Raw genomic sequence first — 18,262 nt, 5'->3', positions numbered from 1 at the left:
GATTTCTTTATACTCCCAGGGAGTGGATTTTGTTTCATATGGTAACTCTGTTTAATTATTTGAGGAACTTCCAGATAGTTTTCCAAAGTGGCTGCATCTGTTTGCATTTCCACCAGCAGTGTGTGAAGGTTCCAATTTCTCCACATCCTTGCCAACACTTGTTATTATCGGACTTACTGATTATAGCCAGCCTAGTAGATGTGAAGTGAAATCTCATTTGCATTTCCCTGATGATTAGTGATGTCTAGCATGTTTTTGTGTGCTTATTGGCCATTTGTATGTCTTCTGTGGAGAAATGTCTATTGAAACCCTTTGCCCATTGATAAATTGGGTTGTTTCTGTATAATTGAGTTGTAATTTCTCTTTTGATTAATGTTTGCATGATATGTCTCTTTCTACCCTTTTACTTTCCACTGCCTGTATCATTATATTTAAAGTGAGTTTCTTGTAGACAGTGTGTAGTTGGTTCCTGTTTTAATTCACTGTGCCAATTTCTGTCTTTATTTGGTATGCTGAAGCTATTTTCATTTATTATAATTATTAATATATGAGGATTTAAGTCTACTATTTTATTTTTTTATTTTCTCTTTTTCCTGCCTTCCTATGAGTTACGTGAACATTTAAAAAAGTGTTTCTTTTGATTTATTTATAGTGTTTTTGAGTGTATGTCCCTATAGCTTCTTTAGTGCTTTCTCTCTTTACAAAAAAAGTTTGCAGACTCAAGTTCTAGACTTCAGGTGAGGGAGAAAATATTATGCAGATTAAATTGAAAAATATGTCCTATCTATATCTATTATATGGCGGATAGCACCAAAAATGTGGGAAGTAGTCTTCCAATATTTAAAACTTATTATCTGATTCAGTCATCATTGACAGGCAAATGGAATTTGAACATGAATCTTCATTATTTGTTTTTCTTTATTTTATCTTACTCATTAACATAGATCCAACATTTGTTAGAACTGAACTCATTCATTAATTGCAACCATAGTTCAGCTGCAGATGTGAATTGTTTGAAAAATCAACTAAAATACTCCGTGAGAATCGACTGAGATTTATAATAAAGTACATCGTAGATTTTATTTATGAAATTGTGTGCTATACATCCTTTATATTAGTAGTTTATAATTGTATGCCTATGTGTATATATAATTCTGTCAATATATGGACATGTGTGTGCACGTGTAGTCACATATATGCATATTGCCTCTCTCTCCTAAACACAGACCAGTTGTTAAATATTTAACAGCACACCACTGGGAGTATTACTATTACCTTGAAGTTTTGAGTTAAAAGAACTCACAATTTTAGTTTAATAATTCTAATTTGAGCAATTGAACAAACTGAACTGATAACCAGCAAATGTGTCACTGGTACCTTCCATTTTACAGTGTCATTGTCTTTATATAGTGGTCTGTGAGCTGCCCATGGAAGTCGATTATCTCAGGTAGTCACCATGTAAGTGACTGTCATTCAATGCAGTAATTTCATGAGTGCAATATTTCTTAGTGTAGAGGAACTTTACAGTGATAATCACTAGGAGAATGTTCACAATTAGGTAAAACATTCATGAAAGAGTGCTCCCCCACTCTGCTTTTAGATTTAAATGATGGGGGTAGTATCTCACTTCTGTTTCATGTCATGCTGGTATTGAAGAGAGCAGAAAAGAGATTATCTTTTGTTTGATACCTTAAGAATGATGCAGAACGTGCTTAATGTCCATGTTTTAAGAATAATCTGAAGCAGTGTGGCACAAAAATGGTCTATTATTTCAGGCCTAATATTTTTTAATATGTATTTCTATTTGCGAAATATTATTTAAGGACATTACTTTAAAATTATTCAGTGTTAGACTGTCTTCCCTGACTTAGTAGAGATCTTTTTAATTTCCTCTGCAGCACCAAACAATTGAAAATATGTATAATATTCCTAACTTTTTTTGCAAGACTTTATTTTTCTGATATGTTATTGTACAATATTTAATTCTAAATTTATTTCAATTTCTCCCCCTTCAGTTTAATGAGTGGTGTTAAGAATAATGTTGGAAGAGGGATCAATGTTGCCTTGGCAAATGGTAAGAACAATTATTTTAGCTTATGGATGTGTAATCATTGGGTATTTTTCTGTCCCATAGTAAAATGCACTATCAGAGGATCAGGTTAGAAAGTGCTGCTCTTGATGATAAAGCCCTCTGTCCCATCCCTGCCCTGCAAAAAATCTATGGGTGGAGACTTAATGTCTAAGAATTTGTAGCGTGTTTCTTGAAAGTATCCTAACTTGCTATGCAAGAGTTTCCATGAGATTGTCAGAAAACAAGCAGTCTAACGTCACATTGATAAAATCTTGCTTCAAATTTTGGAATCCTAACATAATAGGAAGATAGGTTGACAGGATTAAAGGCGTATGAAATGACAAAGGATGGTGTAGGGGGAGGAACAAAGAATAAGAATTTATTGTAATTTTTCATTATCGGCCACATTCTTCTGATAGCTTAATTAGTATGAATAAGTTGATTGAATCCTGAACATCTCAAATTTTCCTTCAAAATTAAATCTGAAAACCTGAAACCATAAAGTGAGGCCAAACTGCATGTTGATCCTCTCTGTTATGGTACAATAAGTATTCCATAAAGCTGTGTAGGATGGTTATAAGATATATAGGATGGTTAGAAACCACTGTAGTTTCATAGTGTAGAAAAATATATTTTACTACTTTCACAGCAAGAGGTAAATTTTTTTTGTGTTTCTGCTTTCTTCATTTCCTTAGGTAAAAGGTTCAGCATCTGTCTGTTTCATTAATAGCAAAAAATACATTTTATAGGGCAAGTTAATGTAAGTTTTATTGTAAAAACTGATTTAATGTAGAAAATGGCATCTGATTCAAAGAGATACTTCTTTTTTGTAAAAGGTTTACAAATAAGAGAATATGGAAACAAGGATGAAATATATCTAACCGAATTGGAATGGTCTACAGTCAGTAATGAACTTCTATTTATCCTTCGGCTTAAAAGATTAATGAGAAAGTTCTATTAAGAAATTACCCTTTAAAAATATATTTCAGGTGCATATGATTCAGATTTTAAGTTCTCAAAGTAATTCCTTCTCTGCTAATGAATTCACATCAATCATTGGATAAGATTATTGGTCTTACAGTGTATGATATATTTCAGATGCATAATTTGATATGAATTTAATCTCTTTTAGGAAAAACAGGAGAAGTATTAGACACTAAATATTTTGACATGTGGGGAGGAGGTAAGTGTAAATAACATGGCTGTGTTCTTTTGCTGGCACTGACTTAATCACCTCAATACAATGTAGCCCATTAATGAGAGAATGATGATGCTATTTGTGTTAGTTCATTTTGTTTCCCTTACTTTCTGTTCACTAAATGTCCAGCTGTATTTAAGTTATCATTCATGTTTTATATACTTTCTTCTTCTTAGAAAAAAATTTTTGTGGTGTATAATTGAAGATAGTAATATTAAAATTGAGATTTTTTTTAAAAAAGTCATCTTGTTTTCTACAGGACAACCAATTCAAAAGTTTTGGGCTCCTTTAGGTCTGTCTAAAATTAAAAAAAAAAAAAGTAATTTGAAGACCAGAATAACCAATGTAAGCGTTCCTAAGTGATAGGAATTGATTTTTTTTTACATGTGATTTTTCAGTCTCAAAAATAAATCATAACTAGGAGCATTAGAAAGACAAGATAAACTATCAGTTTTAGAAAAGCAATCCTATTATTCATCACAGTTCTACCCTCTGACTTGCTGCTAATTTTTTAGGTAGACAAATATTTGAGGGAAGAAATAGAATTTTCTTTCTTGTAAAGCAATCACAGATATTTTCCCCTTCCATATTTGGAAGTCCCACAAGGAGTGGGAAGAAGTTACCAGCACGCAGAGGCAAGGGACTGGCACCCCAAAGAAGAATGCTGCCCGGAAGGATCAGTTTTTTTCCTCCAGTTTGAAGGGAGGCCAACACTGGTTTATCTTTTGATTCTTTAATTTGGGAGATTGATCAGTATGAGAATCTCCCCTGTACCTCCCCATTCCATTTATATATTCCCTAGAAGCCAACAGCTATTAGGCCTCCTGAAATTCATGTTAAGAGTTCTCAGATAATTTAGCTTTTCCAACATATCTTCAGCTTGTAATAAGATGCTATGTAGCCAGGCACGGTGGCTCACGCCTGTAATCCCAGCACTTTGGGAGGCCAAGGCAGGCAGATAACGACGTCAGGAGATGGAGACCATCCTGGCTAACACAGCAAAATCCCGTCTCTACTAAAAATACAAAAATTAGCCGGGCATGGTGGCATGCACCTTTAATTCTAGCTACTCCTTGGGAGGCTGAAGCAGGAGAATCCCTCGAACCGGGGAGGCAGAAGTTGCAGTGAGCCGAGATCGTGCCACTGCACTCCAGCCTGGGCGACAGAGCCAGACTCCGTCTCAAAAAAACAAAAGATGCCATGTATTATTTTGTTATTAAATAATGTTAGGACAACATTGCATAGCTGTCAAAACTGTATAAACTTAAAATGGGACCATCAATTTTAGATTCTAAAGGCATAAATTGGTCCTGCCAAAATTTATTGATAGAAACAGTCTTACAAAGCTGTTGTTGAAATCAGTCATGTGACCAGGAGCTCATGTGACCAAGAGCTCTGGTATTCTTTACTTCTCTTGTCACAGGTAGATTAATTACCGCTAGAAGCATTCTTCTAGTTAGGAAATTGTTGCAGTTTATTGCTACCTTTGCATTTAAATGGAAGTAGTTTGTTAGCTGCCTTGTTATATCTTTTTGAATTGAAAATGCTATTATTATGAAATACAATCAGTTATCGAAAATCTTTGGAATCTTTGCTGTGGAAAGAAACTGAGTACATTTGAACTAACCCAGTTTTGGAGTAGAATTAGACTTCAGAGCTATAAGGAACCCAGACATTGTAAAGAGTTCAAGATGTCAAGTGATTTGTAGAATCTGACCTATGTATCTGGCATCAACAGTTTATAGTCACTGAAGTGGTTTATTTTGAAGTCCTTGTGGATTTTGATTTGGTAGATCAAATGAGTAGTGACTGTAATATTTGCTGCAATTAGTTTGGCTTCTAATGATCACCTAACATATTCCTTCTCCCAGTTTATAGCAAACGATATACCTAAAATAGCCTTTAAATCTGTGTGTATATGTATTTTTAGATTTTCTAAAAATTACAGATATCTTTGAGAATTGGAGAAAAGCTGTGTATCCTCTTTCTAGTAAAGTACCCATACAAACAATGTTACGCTTTTTTTCGTTTCGTTTTTGTTTTTTTTTTTTGTTTGTTTTGTTTTTTTTTGAGAGACAGGGTCTTGCTGTGTCAACCAGGCTAGAGTGCAGTGGTGTGATCTCAGCTCACCGCAACCTCCACCTCCTGGCCTCAAAGCAGTTCTCCTGCCTCAGCTTCCTGAGTAGCTAGGACTACAGGCATGTGCCACCAAGCTCGGCTAATTTTTAAATTTTTTTGTCGAGATGAGGTCTCACTATATTGCCCAGGCTGGTTTCAAGTTCCTGGGCTCAAGCGATCCCCCAGCCCTGACCTCCCAAGGTGCTGGGATTACAGATGTGAGTCACTGTGCTCAGCCCATACAATTTTACATACACTTAGGGAGTCCACAAACCTCCCATGCCTCCATAAGCTTATGCATGGACCCCAGAATAAGGTTTTTCAGGATCCCAATTATTCAAATCTGAGAGATCTCTGAATTTCTTACTTCATAAGTCATGCTTTACTTTGCTATAATTTTTTTCACTTAGCCCCAGGAATATCAATACAAAAGACACAGGATAAATCAGGAATGGGAAATTGTAAGTTGATGGTGGGATTATATTAAGGGACAAATTTAACAGTTTTTAAACTCTTTATAAGATTTGTCTGTCTTTTGGATTACTTTACATTGGAAATTATTGCTTTACAGATACTTCATGTTCTATAATACTACTTTTAGAGATTATCATGATGCTTATTCAGTCATTTTTTAAAACCCTCAACCCTTTCTTTTTCTTCAGATGTGGCACCATTTATTGAGTTTCTGAAGGCCATACAAGATGGAACAATAGTTTTAATGGGAACATACGATGATGGAGCAACCAAGTATGTAAACTTAAAACTTTACAGAACTTTTTGGAGCTATAATTTGTAATTATAAAAGCAATACATTTTCATTAAAAAAAAATCTGTAACATAGAGCAAAGTAATCAAACTACCAGATAAACACAACTAACAATTTTTGTTTTTACTTTGCCTCCTCCCTGGTTTTCTGTGTAAATGTTTATCACACATATATTGTCATGAAATAAGAATCACATCATATAGAATGTTTTTTCTACTTTTATGTTCTGGTTTTTAACATTCTGAAATTGTTTTTCCTGGCATTAATATTCTTCAATAGCATTTTTATGGTTCATCAGCAGTTATGGGTTCACCTTTATTTAAAGTTTCCCTATTATTATGTCATTAGGGTAAATTTCAAGAAATGGAGTTAATTGTCAAAGATACAAGTGTGCTATATTTTAAATAATTTTAATAAGTAGTAGTTTTATAACTTTTTCTTAAAATAGTATATGTTGTAAAAATTTGGAAAATATAGAAAAGCGCAAAGAGACCAAGTTCCAGTCCATCTCACTACCCAGTATAAACATTGATGATATTTTAGTTTCTATTCCAGATGACTTAACACACTTTTTTTGGCATTAAATATTTAGAATGCTAGTTTTTATAGCACATCTCTTCATATGTGGTGAATATTTCCCCTTATTATTAAATATTCTTTATAAAAAATTGTTTATGCCTGCCTAGTCTGGTTTTTAAAATGTCATGATTTATAACCTCTTTAATGGGTTGCCTATTGCTGGACCCAGGCTAGTTCCAATTTTCATACTTAGCAAAATAGACTATCTTAGAAATGTTTGAACAGTCCATGTCTATGTCTTTAAGATAGACTTCTTTTTTTTAAAGTGGAAATGATTAATTAAATTTAAAGTGGAAATGATTAATTAAAGGATGTGCATGTTTTTAAAAATGGATTTTAAAAATTTTTTTATCAATTTTATATTTTTTTTCAGAAGTTCCATGACACCGATTGTTAATTTTTTTAAGTTTCAATTTTAAGAGTTTGAAAAGGTATCTTATTTTAATATGCCTTTATTATTGAGATTGGATTTTTTTCACAAGTGTTTTTTTTTTTTCTTTTGCCTTTTTATGTAAATTGTCTTTTGACCATTCAAGTTGGCCTATCTTGACTTGTAAGACCCCTTTATGTTTTAAGGATATTAACCATTTCTAATGTAAAAAGAAATGTATTTATTGTACATTATTTGCTTTTAAATTTGTTAGTGTAGGGTGCTTTTTGAATTTTAGAATTTTAGACTAATGCCTATATAGTCTATGTATTTTTCTATCAGTCTCCTTGTATACTTGAGAAGTATTTTTCCACCTCCATATTAGATGTTTAGTAGATTTTCTCTTCCAGTGATTTCACTGTTTTCATGTATTTTTAAAAACCCATTTGTAATTTCCCCATGACACACAATGCCTTTGTTCTTATGTAGATTTGGCTTTATCTCTGGTATTTCTGTTCTGTTCCGTTCACTTGACCTATTCATCTCTGTTCCAAAAAGACACTATTTCAATTATTTTAAAATTGTTTTATAAAAGTAATTGTACTTCATGCCTCTCTGGTTGAGATTAAATCCCCTTTAATGTTGTTCTTTCTAGAAAAAAATAATTTTTTCTCTGACTTTTCTTCAGATGACTTATCAAGGATAAAAAACATCCTTTACAGATTTCAATTGACAGAGCTTTAATAATACAAGATTTATAGATTTTATAGATTTTAATTGACAGAGCCTTAATACTACAAGATTTATACAGAAATTTGTATTTTTTATGTATTGATTTTTATAAATGTATTATTTTATAGCTACATTATCACAGATTTACATGAAAACAGTGCTACTTTATAAATGGTTGTAAGCTGAAGTAATTTCATTGACATTGTGCATTTTATCTGGTTCAACTAAGAATATATTAAATCCATCAATTGAAGGTTAACATAAAACTTGCCTATTCGAGCATTTTCATCTACCTAAATAGAATGAAACAGGATGTAATTAGGCTCTCATCAAAAAACAGGTAACTTGCTATTTGCTTTTGCTGAGAGAATAGGCTATTACGTGTAAAATTTGAAGTTTTAACATTAAAAAGAAAAGGCCCCACTTTTCTGAACTGACAAACATGACTTCCGTTTTTCACCAGATTATTTTGTTATACCTGATGGGAATCAAAATTGCTCCCCTTAATCTGCTAATATGCTAATAATAAATTGTAACCACAACTAAGAACTAGGGGAGGAATGATGTTTACTCTTTAACTGCTATTTTTTGGTGCCCATTAAATGCACCAAAAGCAGCTTTGGAAGAGAGTTCAACCTCTAGGGCAAAAGGAAAAAATCTAAACTTTAATTTCCTTATGTTTGGTCACTTGGTCAATATATGATTCATCTTCTGTGAATTTAAATGAATTGAGTTTATGAGTTTGGAGCACACGAATGTATATTTCAAATATTTCCTTTTTCTAAATACTGGTAAAAGAAATTGTAAGCATCATATCTTTTATACTGAAATGGACAACATCCTTAAGAAAGGCAATCTACATCTATTTTATATATTGAAGGGCTTCAATATGAATGTCTTGGAGTAAGAAGGGATCTTAAAGGTCACCTAAAGCAGCATTGGAGCCTGGTCAAGATTCCCTTGTTCTCTATGAATACCTCTACTTAACACCCTACCTACTTAATGTGCCAGTACCCTTTCATTTCTCCATTTGAAATAGATTGAAACAAAATATTCACAATACAGTGTTACATTCTCAGAGTGGTCTCCTTCTAAATTCCGCCTGATGTTCTTTAATTTAGATAGATGGAACAAGAAAACAGTAAGTGTATTCCCCAAATCATTTGATACTTCAGGTATTTGAAGCTAATTGGTATTTTTCTTTTAGTTTTCTCTTTTTCCGGCTTAATACACAGGCTCTTTTAACTTTTTATCATGTATAGCTTCTAATTTGTTTCATCTTCCTGGCTATATTTCTTAGGCATTCTCTAGTTGATTATTGTCTTTCTTAAAATGAATGCATCAAATCAAACACAGGGTTCCAGATGTGGTCTGGCCGGTACAAGGTACAATGCAGATGCTGGCCTACCATGTTTTAGAGATTACATTTCTTTGAATATTCATGCAGACTAGAATTGTATTAGTTTTCTTTAAACAGTCACATTACATTTTTGGCTCGTGAGTTTTTGGTCAAGTTAAATTCTCAGATCTTTTTTATTTGATCTCAGGCTTTTTTTTTTTCCTAAACCACTGTCAAATCAGGTCTTTCTCTTCATTCAGAACTTGATTTTGTTTAATCTAAATGAAGGCCTTTATTTTCATTTATCCTTGTTAAATTTAATTTTGCTGATGTAGGCCCACTTGGTCTTGATTCTGACATTCGTCCTATGAAGTTTCCATGATCCAGGCTTTGTATTCTCTTCAAAGTTATGCTTATGTCTAAATATAAGTCATTGATAAAAATGTTTACCAACGGCGGTGTGCCACCTTGCTAGAGGCTTCCTCCAAGGGATGCATCTGTTAATCAGCTGCAGAAACTACTTTTCAAACAGCTGCCAGTGTACCCTACCAGGAGTACCATCCAGCTGCTATTTCATTATTTTATTCATAGAGGTTATTTTCTGAGACTATCATATGCTCACTTGAAATTCATGGACTGTGCTAATTACAGTGCCCTGATCTACTGCCTGAAAACCTCTTCAAAAGCTGAAATAGTTGTGATGACGTTAACTTGGCTTTACTTATTTCCCTCTCCTTCCCACTAGTTCCCCTTTATTTCCCTGTCTTTCCTTATTGCTTTTTAATGCTCACAGGATCTTCTTGTCATCCCTTCAAGGATTTTGGTAGGAATTCACATTAGTTTTATTGGACCATTATTTCTAAAATTTTCTTGCCTTTTTTGAAAACTGGGATAATGTCTTAGCATCTCCCATTTTCCATGAGGCTTCTAAAATAACTGACACTACCTTGCTGATTATTTCAACAAGTTCCTTTACAATCTAAAAGTGTGGAGTGGGGGAGGAGGTTTACAGGACTGGAGGCTTAAATTTACTTTAGAGCACTTACATGGACTTGTTGAGCTACTATTCCCTTTTTATGTTGATCAAAGAATGTTTGCCTCCCTGTAAAAGATAGTCATGCTTTGGTCTGATGATATATCACTCTCGTGAAACAGTGAGTCCCTTTGTTATTCACACTTAGTAGCAAAAGCTGTTTCTGTGGCTTTTAATAATTGTATGAGTTTCATCTCATTCTGAGCACTACAGGTCTTCCTGGTTAGTAGTATTAAAAATTTTGTCATTAGTAATGTGGTTTGCTTTGTATTTTTACACACTTCCTTTCTTAAGTTTGAGCCCATCATAAAACATTCCTATGATAGCACTAATTTAGAAACTATGCTCCATTTTTTTCTGGGAGTGTTAGCAATTATATAGTGAAAATTATAGAGTTTTTCTGTTTGTTTTTAAAGAGTCGTATTTCCTCATAAAAATTTCTAGTCTGAACTTTGTATAATATGTTCTCTTTAAAGTCTAGGCTGGGTCGTCATTTATGCCTTAGATAGTTAGCATTTCTTACTCTTCAACGCCCTGAGGTAATATGGTGATTTTCTTCCAGGCTGTCTCCTTCCCAGCTTGTTCTTCCCTATTAATCAGAATTGAGCCGTTAATATTGTCCTTCTTGCTTTCTGTGCTTCCAGAAAGGCAGCATTGGCTTGGTTTGATGGTGCAACTGTAAGACTATCCGATGTGCCTCCTTTCCCAGCAAGGATTGAGGCAGAACCCACAGATTCCTGTGTCCAGTTCCCACTTCCTCCCTTTCTAGTTTAGATTGCCTCTGGGCAGCATTAGATTGTCTTCTAGCAAAACCTGATACCGTTCTCTGTCTATCCTGGTTTATCACAGGATAATTTTCTGTTCATTTTGAAGAAAATTATTCACTAAAATAATTTATTTGACATAAATTTTTAACTTAGCTAGTTAAGACCATTAGTAAGGATTAAAATATATGTAACAAACTCAGGGTGCACTATGTGGAATAAAAAGCTTGTATCTCGAACCTTTATGCTATATAAAAATATATTTGCTGCCCCGGCTTTTTTAAAAAAGGGGCATTTTGACATTTCCTGTATATTCAATTAAATACTGGCTATGTTACATGATTTTAAACTTCTGAAATATAAAGTTTTTTTTTTTTTACTTAGTTATACAGAAGATATCTAAAAATAATAATAAAATAATCCACCATATTCTACATAGGCAGATCAGAAAGTGTTAGAAGTCATTGACAAAGTCATCTTGTTATAAAACTATAGTTAGATATACACAGGGCTATGTGTTAGACGTCCCCCAAACCACTCCCAGTTTTGACAGTTCTCCAGTAGGTCTCATGGCTGTGATTTGTTAAAGCAAAAATACACAAAGCAAAATCAGCAAAGGGAAAAAGTTCATGGGACAAAGTCTAGAGGGACAAAGGAGTCTTCTCCCAATTGGAGTCAAACAGGACATGCTTAATTCTTCCAGCAACCAATTAGGACAACACACGGGAAATGTTGTCTGCAAGGAAGCTTATTAGGGACTCAATGCCCAGATATTTTATTAGGGGCTGGTCATGTAGGCACCCTCTGCCTAACCTGTTGCAAAATACCAGACTCCCAGAGAGAAAACAAGTGTTCAGCATAAATTGCATTGTTTTTGCCCACAGTTTAGACACAGTGAACCATTCTTATCAGTTTTGGGAAAATGATAGGAGCCCTCCCCAAATCCAAGTGGCCAGATAGCCAAGGGTCAGTCTTGCTAGTAGGCCTTTCTAAGCTCAGGCCTGCTATGTTAATGCATATCTGCACAGGATCTCAGTATCTTCTAATGGAAAAGCAAGGAATAAGATTAATGGAGTTAAAACATAAAGCTCAATCTTTAAGTTTCTCCTCGATCTCTGGCTTGATTGTAAATCAGCTTGGTTTATTCATACAGATCATAATGGTCACTTCTGAAATTCAGGAGTACAAAAATAAGAATGCCTGACTGCCCTTCAACATATTTCTTAGTTGATGCAAAATTCTTGGATAAGATTTTACTTTTGGCAGGGAGCTAGACCTGCATTTGGATAACCTTCTACTTTGCAGGGAGTTTTTCCTGTATAAAGCAATCTCTTAACATTTGTGAACTTCACATTCATCATTTCAGCTGTTTATGAGCCACCCTAAAGGCCTGTGAGGTATCAGTTCATAATTTTGTTGAGATGTAAATGTGAATGAAACCCCAAAGCCTCTCTGCAGGAGGCAGTCCACTTAGCTGACCACTGAGCCTACTGCCTGTGCTCTAGACATTTCAATACTATTTATTCTTGTTACAGCAGCAAAACTCATCGCTAGTGCTGATGATGCAAGTGTAGACTTCTATAAGGTAGTTAGAAAGTAGAACATTTGGATAAACTATGCAAGTGGAATTTGACAGTCTTTTAGATCCATGGCATCCCAATAGCATTTGGAAACAAGAAAACAAGATTCAGGTGATAATTTTGGGGCATTTCCCTCTAGCACAAAAGTTGCTTATCAAGGGAGCAAACAAGTGAAAAATGATGGATAACTCGTGTAAGGATGGGCACAGGAAACAAAGCTGCAGAGGAACTGTGGAGGGAAAGCCAGCGCATATGCACAGATTTCATGTGAAGGCCTCACAGTCTTCACAGAGGCTGAGATTGGTTCTTCTGCACAGTAATTTCACTTCTTTTTAGTTCACTTGGCTATAAATGTACCACTTAATATAGGAGGTGAATCTGAAAGGCTAAATACTCCACAGGCTATGGCTTATTTTCTTGCTGATTCTAGTGAACTTCCTCCAGGTGGACAGCAGTGCCCAGGCTGTGGCCAAAACAGCTCCACAGCCCCCACAGATGTGGTTGGTATCAATCATGAAAGTTTAATGATATATGTAGTTCTTTCCTGTTTTATGAAGCTTTTTTAAAAAAACCGTAAGAGTATCCCTTTTTCTTTAGTTAAATGAGAACTGTTCTATGTAGTGTTTCTTTCACTAAGATGTTAAAGGAGGTAACTGATACTAGCATGAGATGTTTGAAAGAACACTGTAGAATGAATAAGTACCTTCCTCACTGACTTTCCTGCTGTTTGGAAATATAAACTTACCTTGCCTCAGGTTTTAGCAGAACAAACCTCTCTAAGTGACCTGTTAGAGCTGTCTTTTGTGCAGTATATAGGACTCAATGCCAGATATGTGTACAAGTAGCCCTTAATTTTTTCTTCTTCTTCTTCTTCTTTTTTTAAGCTCTATAGCTAGCATTTATGTTCTGAGTTTCTTTTCTCCTTAGAGATAAAGGAGAGAAAATCATTGACCATTAGGATGATCACTTACACAAAATTTTTTAGGGACATCTTTCAATTAGTAGTTTCCCTGGTGGTTGACTTTTGTCACTACTCCTCCTCCTGCTAGTAGGCATTTAGCTGCTGTGTGGTTAATATTTTCATTTTTATTAAGTAACCACTTGGCAGTTATCACTGAAGTACAATTTATATATCTGTTCTCAAAATTCATTTTCTTTTAAATAAAACATAGTGTTAGAAACATACAGATTTTTGTCAGCATTTACCTTTATTCTGGTCAAATGTAATTTACAGAGGAATTAGTGGAGATTCAGAAAGATTAATTTTATAAAAATATTGGTTGCTTAAGACCTTGGATTAGCCTGGGTAGGCATCTACTAACTGTGGTATCCCTTATTTATTTGATGAGTGTAATTTAAAAAGTTAAATGAAGGTGAATTGTTGTTGTGAAATAAAAACCTAACAGGTCCTTTTAATAGAATAAACTTAAAATTAATTGTTGGAGTTCATGTCTTTTGTCACTAAAGAATTCAACCAGTAGAAATGTAACTCTGAAAAAAAATTATTTTCCAAAATGTTCTGTTATTTAAAGTCTTTTTGTCTCATGTTATGTGGTAATATGGTAATATCCTAGTGAATCAGTATTAGCATACAGTTCCCTCTGTTTATTGTTGTATTCTTTCTCTCCCTCTTCAAGACTCAATGATGAGGCACGGCGGCTCATTGCTGAATTGGGGAGCACATCTATTACTAATCTTGGTTTTAGAGACAACTGGGTCTTCTGTGGTGGGAAGGGCATTAAGACAAAAAGCCCTTTTGAACAGGTTAGTGTCATAGACTCTCAGAATTAACAAAAACAAATTCTGTGAAACCTTACAGTACATTTTCCCATCCCAGCTATTTGAAAATTAGATAAAGCAGATAGTAAATATGATCATATATTTGTCATAAATTCTTGGTAATCAGTTATTTGAAATAATCATCGTACTTTTAAATTTCAAAACTTAAAAATTCTGCACGGGAATATTTTTTCCTACAGGACAATGCATTGGAATAGGATTACCTATCTTAAGCCTTTTCGGAAGCTTTAGTTATTAAGGATTTTAATTGAGCTTTGGATTTTAGAATCAGTTAAGTTTGGAAATATTTTAGAACTTAGTAGAATGTAAATGTTAGTTTTTGACTAGCAAATAATCCTTTAAAAGCATCTGCAATGTATTCTTTCAGCTGTTATTTGAAGGTCTGCCATGTATGTGGTACAGCCTGAGGGTCACTCATTTAATATCTTGACCAGTAACTTAAATGAACTCATTGTTGACATGAGTATTACTGAAATGAGAATGTGTAAAATGTTACTGCAAATCAGCGGTTTACAACGGTTTTTTAAACTGTATATTATTACTGTGTTCCAATAGCACATAAAGAACAATAAGGATACAAACAAATATGAAGGATGGCCTGAAGTTGTGGAAATGGAAGGATGCATCCCCCAGAAGCAAGACTAATGGAAATGTGGAGAGAATTGAAGAAAGCGCACTTTCACTATTAATGGGAGAGCTATAAATGGCAGAGCTATGTGTAAATATTTTAAGAGCATGCAGCCATCTTGGTGTGTGCATGAGTATTGTCTCTTTTGATATCAGGATTATTTATTGCTAACGTAAATAGATAGCATTGTAAATAGTCATCACAATGATCAAATCACTGAACCATGTCTCCGCACATTTCCCTAAAAGTACAATGTTTAGACTGCTATGGTAATACATATTTTAAATTCTAAAAGCATACACAATGTGTAACAATGGTTTGTGAAAAATATATTGATATATATACTAGTTGCTGTGAAAATATCATGGAATAATAGGGATTTTAGGGTGGATACTTTATTTTCTTTTATATTTCCATATATTGCCTTGTGATGACATTATCTTTTAAATTAAAAAGAGATTTGGCTAGTTGTGTGTGTAATGTTACTTTACAGTCCGACTCTCCTGATGTACCTCTTTTCATGATCTTTTTCTTTCCTTCCCAAGAAACTGAGGAATGTTTAATATGAAAACGTACATCGGATATGTGAAAAGCACAACAAAATTCTTAATGTACACAGTAAAAAAGTAAATGTATAAATGTAGATGGCATTTAGGACCACAGCTTGCTGGATTTGTGTTAGCTATGGGAATAACTTGATTTTGTATAAGCTATTTAGAGTGAGGCTGGAGGTGGCAGCTTCACAGAACTGGAGAACCAGGCCAAGTCCCCTCCGCAACCTAATTAGGTCATTCAGGACTGCTAAGTCAGTATATTTAGAGCAATACTAGCATATGTTTTTCTTAATTGTTATCAGCATTGACCAAGTGGTTTGGAAGGAGGCATGCTTTAATATCACAATAATTTTGATTTGTAAACCAAGAAATTAATCCTGTGTTTATCTAACTTCATAATAGCAATTATTGCCCGATGCTGTAGTGGCATATTTACAGAAGTTCTTATTACTGGGTGGACTGATAACATTTAAAAAATAATTGTGTTTGACCCCAAATGACTTTATACCCAATTCTACATAAAAATATAGAAGATCTTTTTTTGTTATCTTCAGAAGTTCACTAAATAACTCAGTTTTTAAGCAGAAGTTTTCAGGGCATTAAATATATGTTGTGTATGAAGTATCTCAAACTGGAACATAAATTTAGTGATCAAACTGCCATTCACAGTGTAAGGCAGCACTTAAATTTCGAACCTAAATTTTAGATGCATTGTATAAAAAAACCTAAAAGCAGTATCTGTTAACCAAGTTGGAAGCTATTCAGATAATTTCTTAAATATTGATGAACTTTGGAGTACTGTTTCTTCCTTCAAACTGAATGTAATTAATTCATGAATAAATGCACCTTATATGTTTAAACAATCTTTGTATACTTTTGGGATTTTTGGTGCTTATATGCTAAATCACATTCAGCATGTGTATTTTGACATTTAAAATACTTCCCTCAATTCTGTAAATTAAAAGAATAGTTATTTTACAGTTCCAGGGATTGTGAAATAAATGTTGCACTTTTTTAAAATAATGAAAATAAATACTCTTGGTTTTGCTTTGTGAATTTTTTTTTTTTTTTTTAATCTGGCAAAGTAATATACCTACAGAACTTCACAAAAACTCACACAGGGTTTTTCAAGCATTTATTATACTGCCTAACTTGGAAAAAAAATTGTTGCTGTGGTTAAAAATAGTAATATCGTTGATGTATCTTAACATGTAAGAAGCTAAGTATCTAGATGGCAGAAGAAGCCCTTTTATTAAGACTGTAAAAGGATAGCTTTTCCAGATATATAAAATGTTAAAAGAAGACAAAGATTGGTTATGTAACTGGTGTGGTTTCCTTTTGTCTCAGTTCAATCTTGTATAGATTGTGCCAACTTAACTTTGAAAGCAATAACTCTATACTACATTTTCAGATACCTCTTTAAAATCGGTTTTAGACATGAAACAGTGCTCATTTAATGTTAAGAATTTTCTTTTTTAAAATCAAATTAACATTGACATAGTATTTGAAATGGTGCTTATGGGCTTATCGATGCATATTTTTTATTTGTAATCCGATGCTGTCCCAGAATAAGTGTATTGTAATATGAATGTTAAAATTGAACAAGAGAAAGCAGGAAAATAAGTGGTATTTGGGAAATTAAAGGAAAATTGAACCAGAGTCTTTATATTCCTGAATTTAATTGGATTAGTGGGAAATTTATCATTGTTCTTTCTATATTAGACTTGTTTTTAAGTGAATCAGCTATTTTATAATTTTATGACAGATCAAAGCTGAGTTCATTTAGCCTGTATTGCACTTTATACTTTAAAAATTTACATAAATTTTAAATAACTTGAACAAAAAAGTAATAATTTCATTCAGTTTGGTCAACACACTCTCCCTTAATTGAATGCAAAATGTGCTGTGTTCAGTTAGTAGAGCAATTAAAAGTGGAAATTCATTTAGAATACTTTTTCAAAGGAATATGAGAGAGATAAATTACTTGTGTTGATTAGGGAGAAGATTTGTCACTTAAACCTCTTCAATTATTTCAACCTCTTGTACAGCAATAAATCCATGTAAATTTAGAGCTATAGAATAAAGTAACAGATTGCACCTTTGCATTCCTCAAAAGGATTCTTTCTGTCTCTTTTCAGAATGATTTTTCTACCACATACTTGATTTTTGATTATCACATGCTGTAACTAGTTAATTTCTATTTCCATCCAAACTCCCTCAATTTAAGCCTTTTTTCTCTGCTTGCTCCTTATTGTAATTTTTTTTTTTTTTTTTTTTAGTTTCCAGTCAAATCAAAGGCTAGATGGAGTGAAAAGTAAGCAGGCTTCGCGAGGGAGTGTCATTCATTTGTTGCTAGACAACATGAAGACGGCATCAAAGGATGTTTCAGGCAGCATGGGAAAAGCCCTCCAGGGAATCTAAGAGGCTCTGCTGCCACCAGAACCTTCCTCCAGGCCAGTGAGGGGGCAAACACCTTGAGGGAAGCTATACTGGGGACACACTTCAAATAGATGTCTCTTCTATGAGCGGTCAGAAAGGAAAAGGGACTGGGAAGTTCTCAGGTTAAAGACAGAAGAGATGTTTCTCTTGGGCTTGTCCCATGGCAATTTATAAGCAAAGTTGGCATGGGGAAGACAATCTTCTCAGTACCTAGTTCGCAGGTACAACTTGTTGCTATCACTAACTTCACTGTTCAGCTCTGCATCAGTTATGCCAATCACTGGGGTGCAT

The 18,262-nt window shown here is 33.9% G+C and overlaps 1 protein-coding gene across 2 annotated transcripts in view; it reads left to right on the top strand.

Moving 5' to 3' along the window:
• Positions 1-16,565, top strand: part of FAM3C (FAM3 metabolism regulating signaling molecule C) — a 47,140-nt gene extending 30,575 nt beyond the window's left edge. For both annotated transcript variants that reach the window (XM_054495491.2, XM_063667801.1), the window contains exons 6-10: positions 2,016-2,074; positions 3,204-3,254; positions 6,050-6,134; positions 14,188-14,314; positions 14,906-16,565. In XM_054495491.2, the coding sequence (XP_054351466.1) occupies positions 2,016-2,074; positions 3,204-3,254; positions 6,050-6,134; positions 14,188-14,314; positions 14,906-14,995 (412 nt within the window). In that variant the 3' untranslated portion in view covers positions 14,996-16,565. The remainder of the gene's footprint in view (positions 1-2,015; positions 2,075-3,203; positions 3,255-6,049; positions 6,135-14,187; positions 14,315-14,905) is intronic.
• The last annotated feature ends 1,697 nt before the right edge of the window (positions 16,566-18,262 follow it).

This window comes from Pongo pygmaeus, chromosome 6 (assembly GCF_028885625.2).
Source record: "Pongo pygmaeus isolate AG05252 chromosome 6, NHGRI_mPonPyg2-v2.0_pri, whole genome shotgun sequence".
Lineage (NCBI taxonomy): Eukaryota > Metazoa > Chordata > Mammalia > Primates > Hominidae > Pongo > Pongo pygmaeus.
The sequence above is the reverse complement of the archived record's forward strand: the minus strand, read 5'-3'. Positions and strand labels throughout refer to the sequence as shown.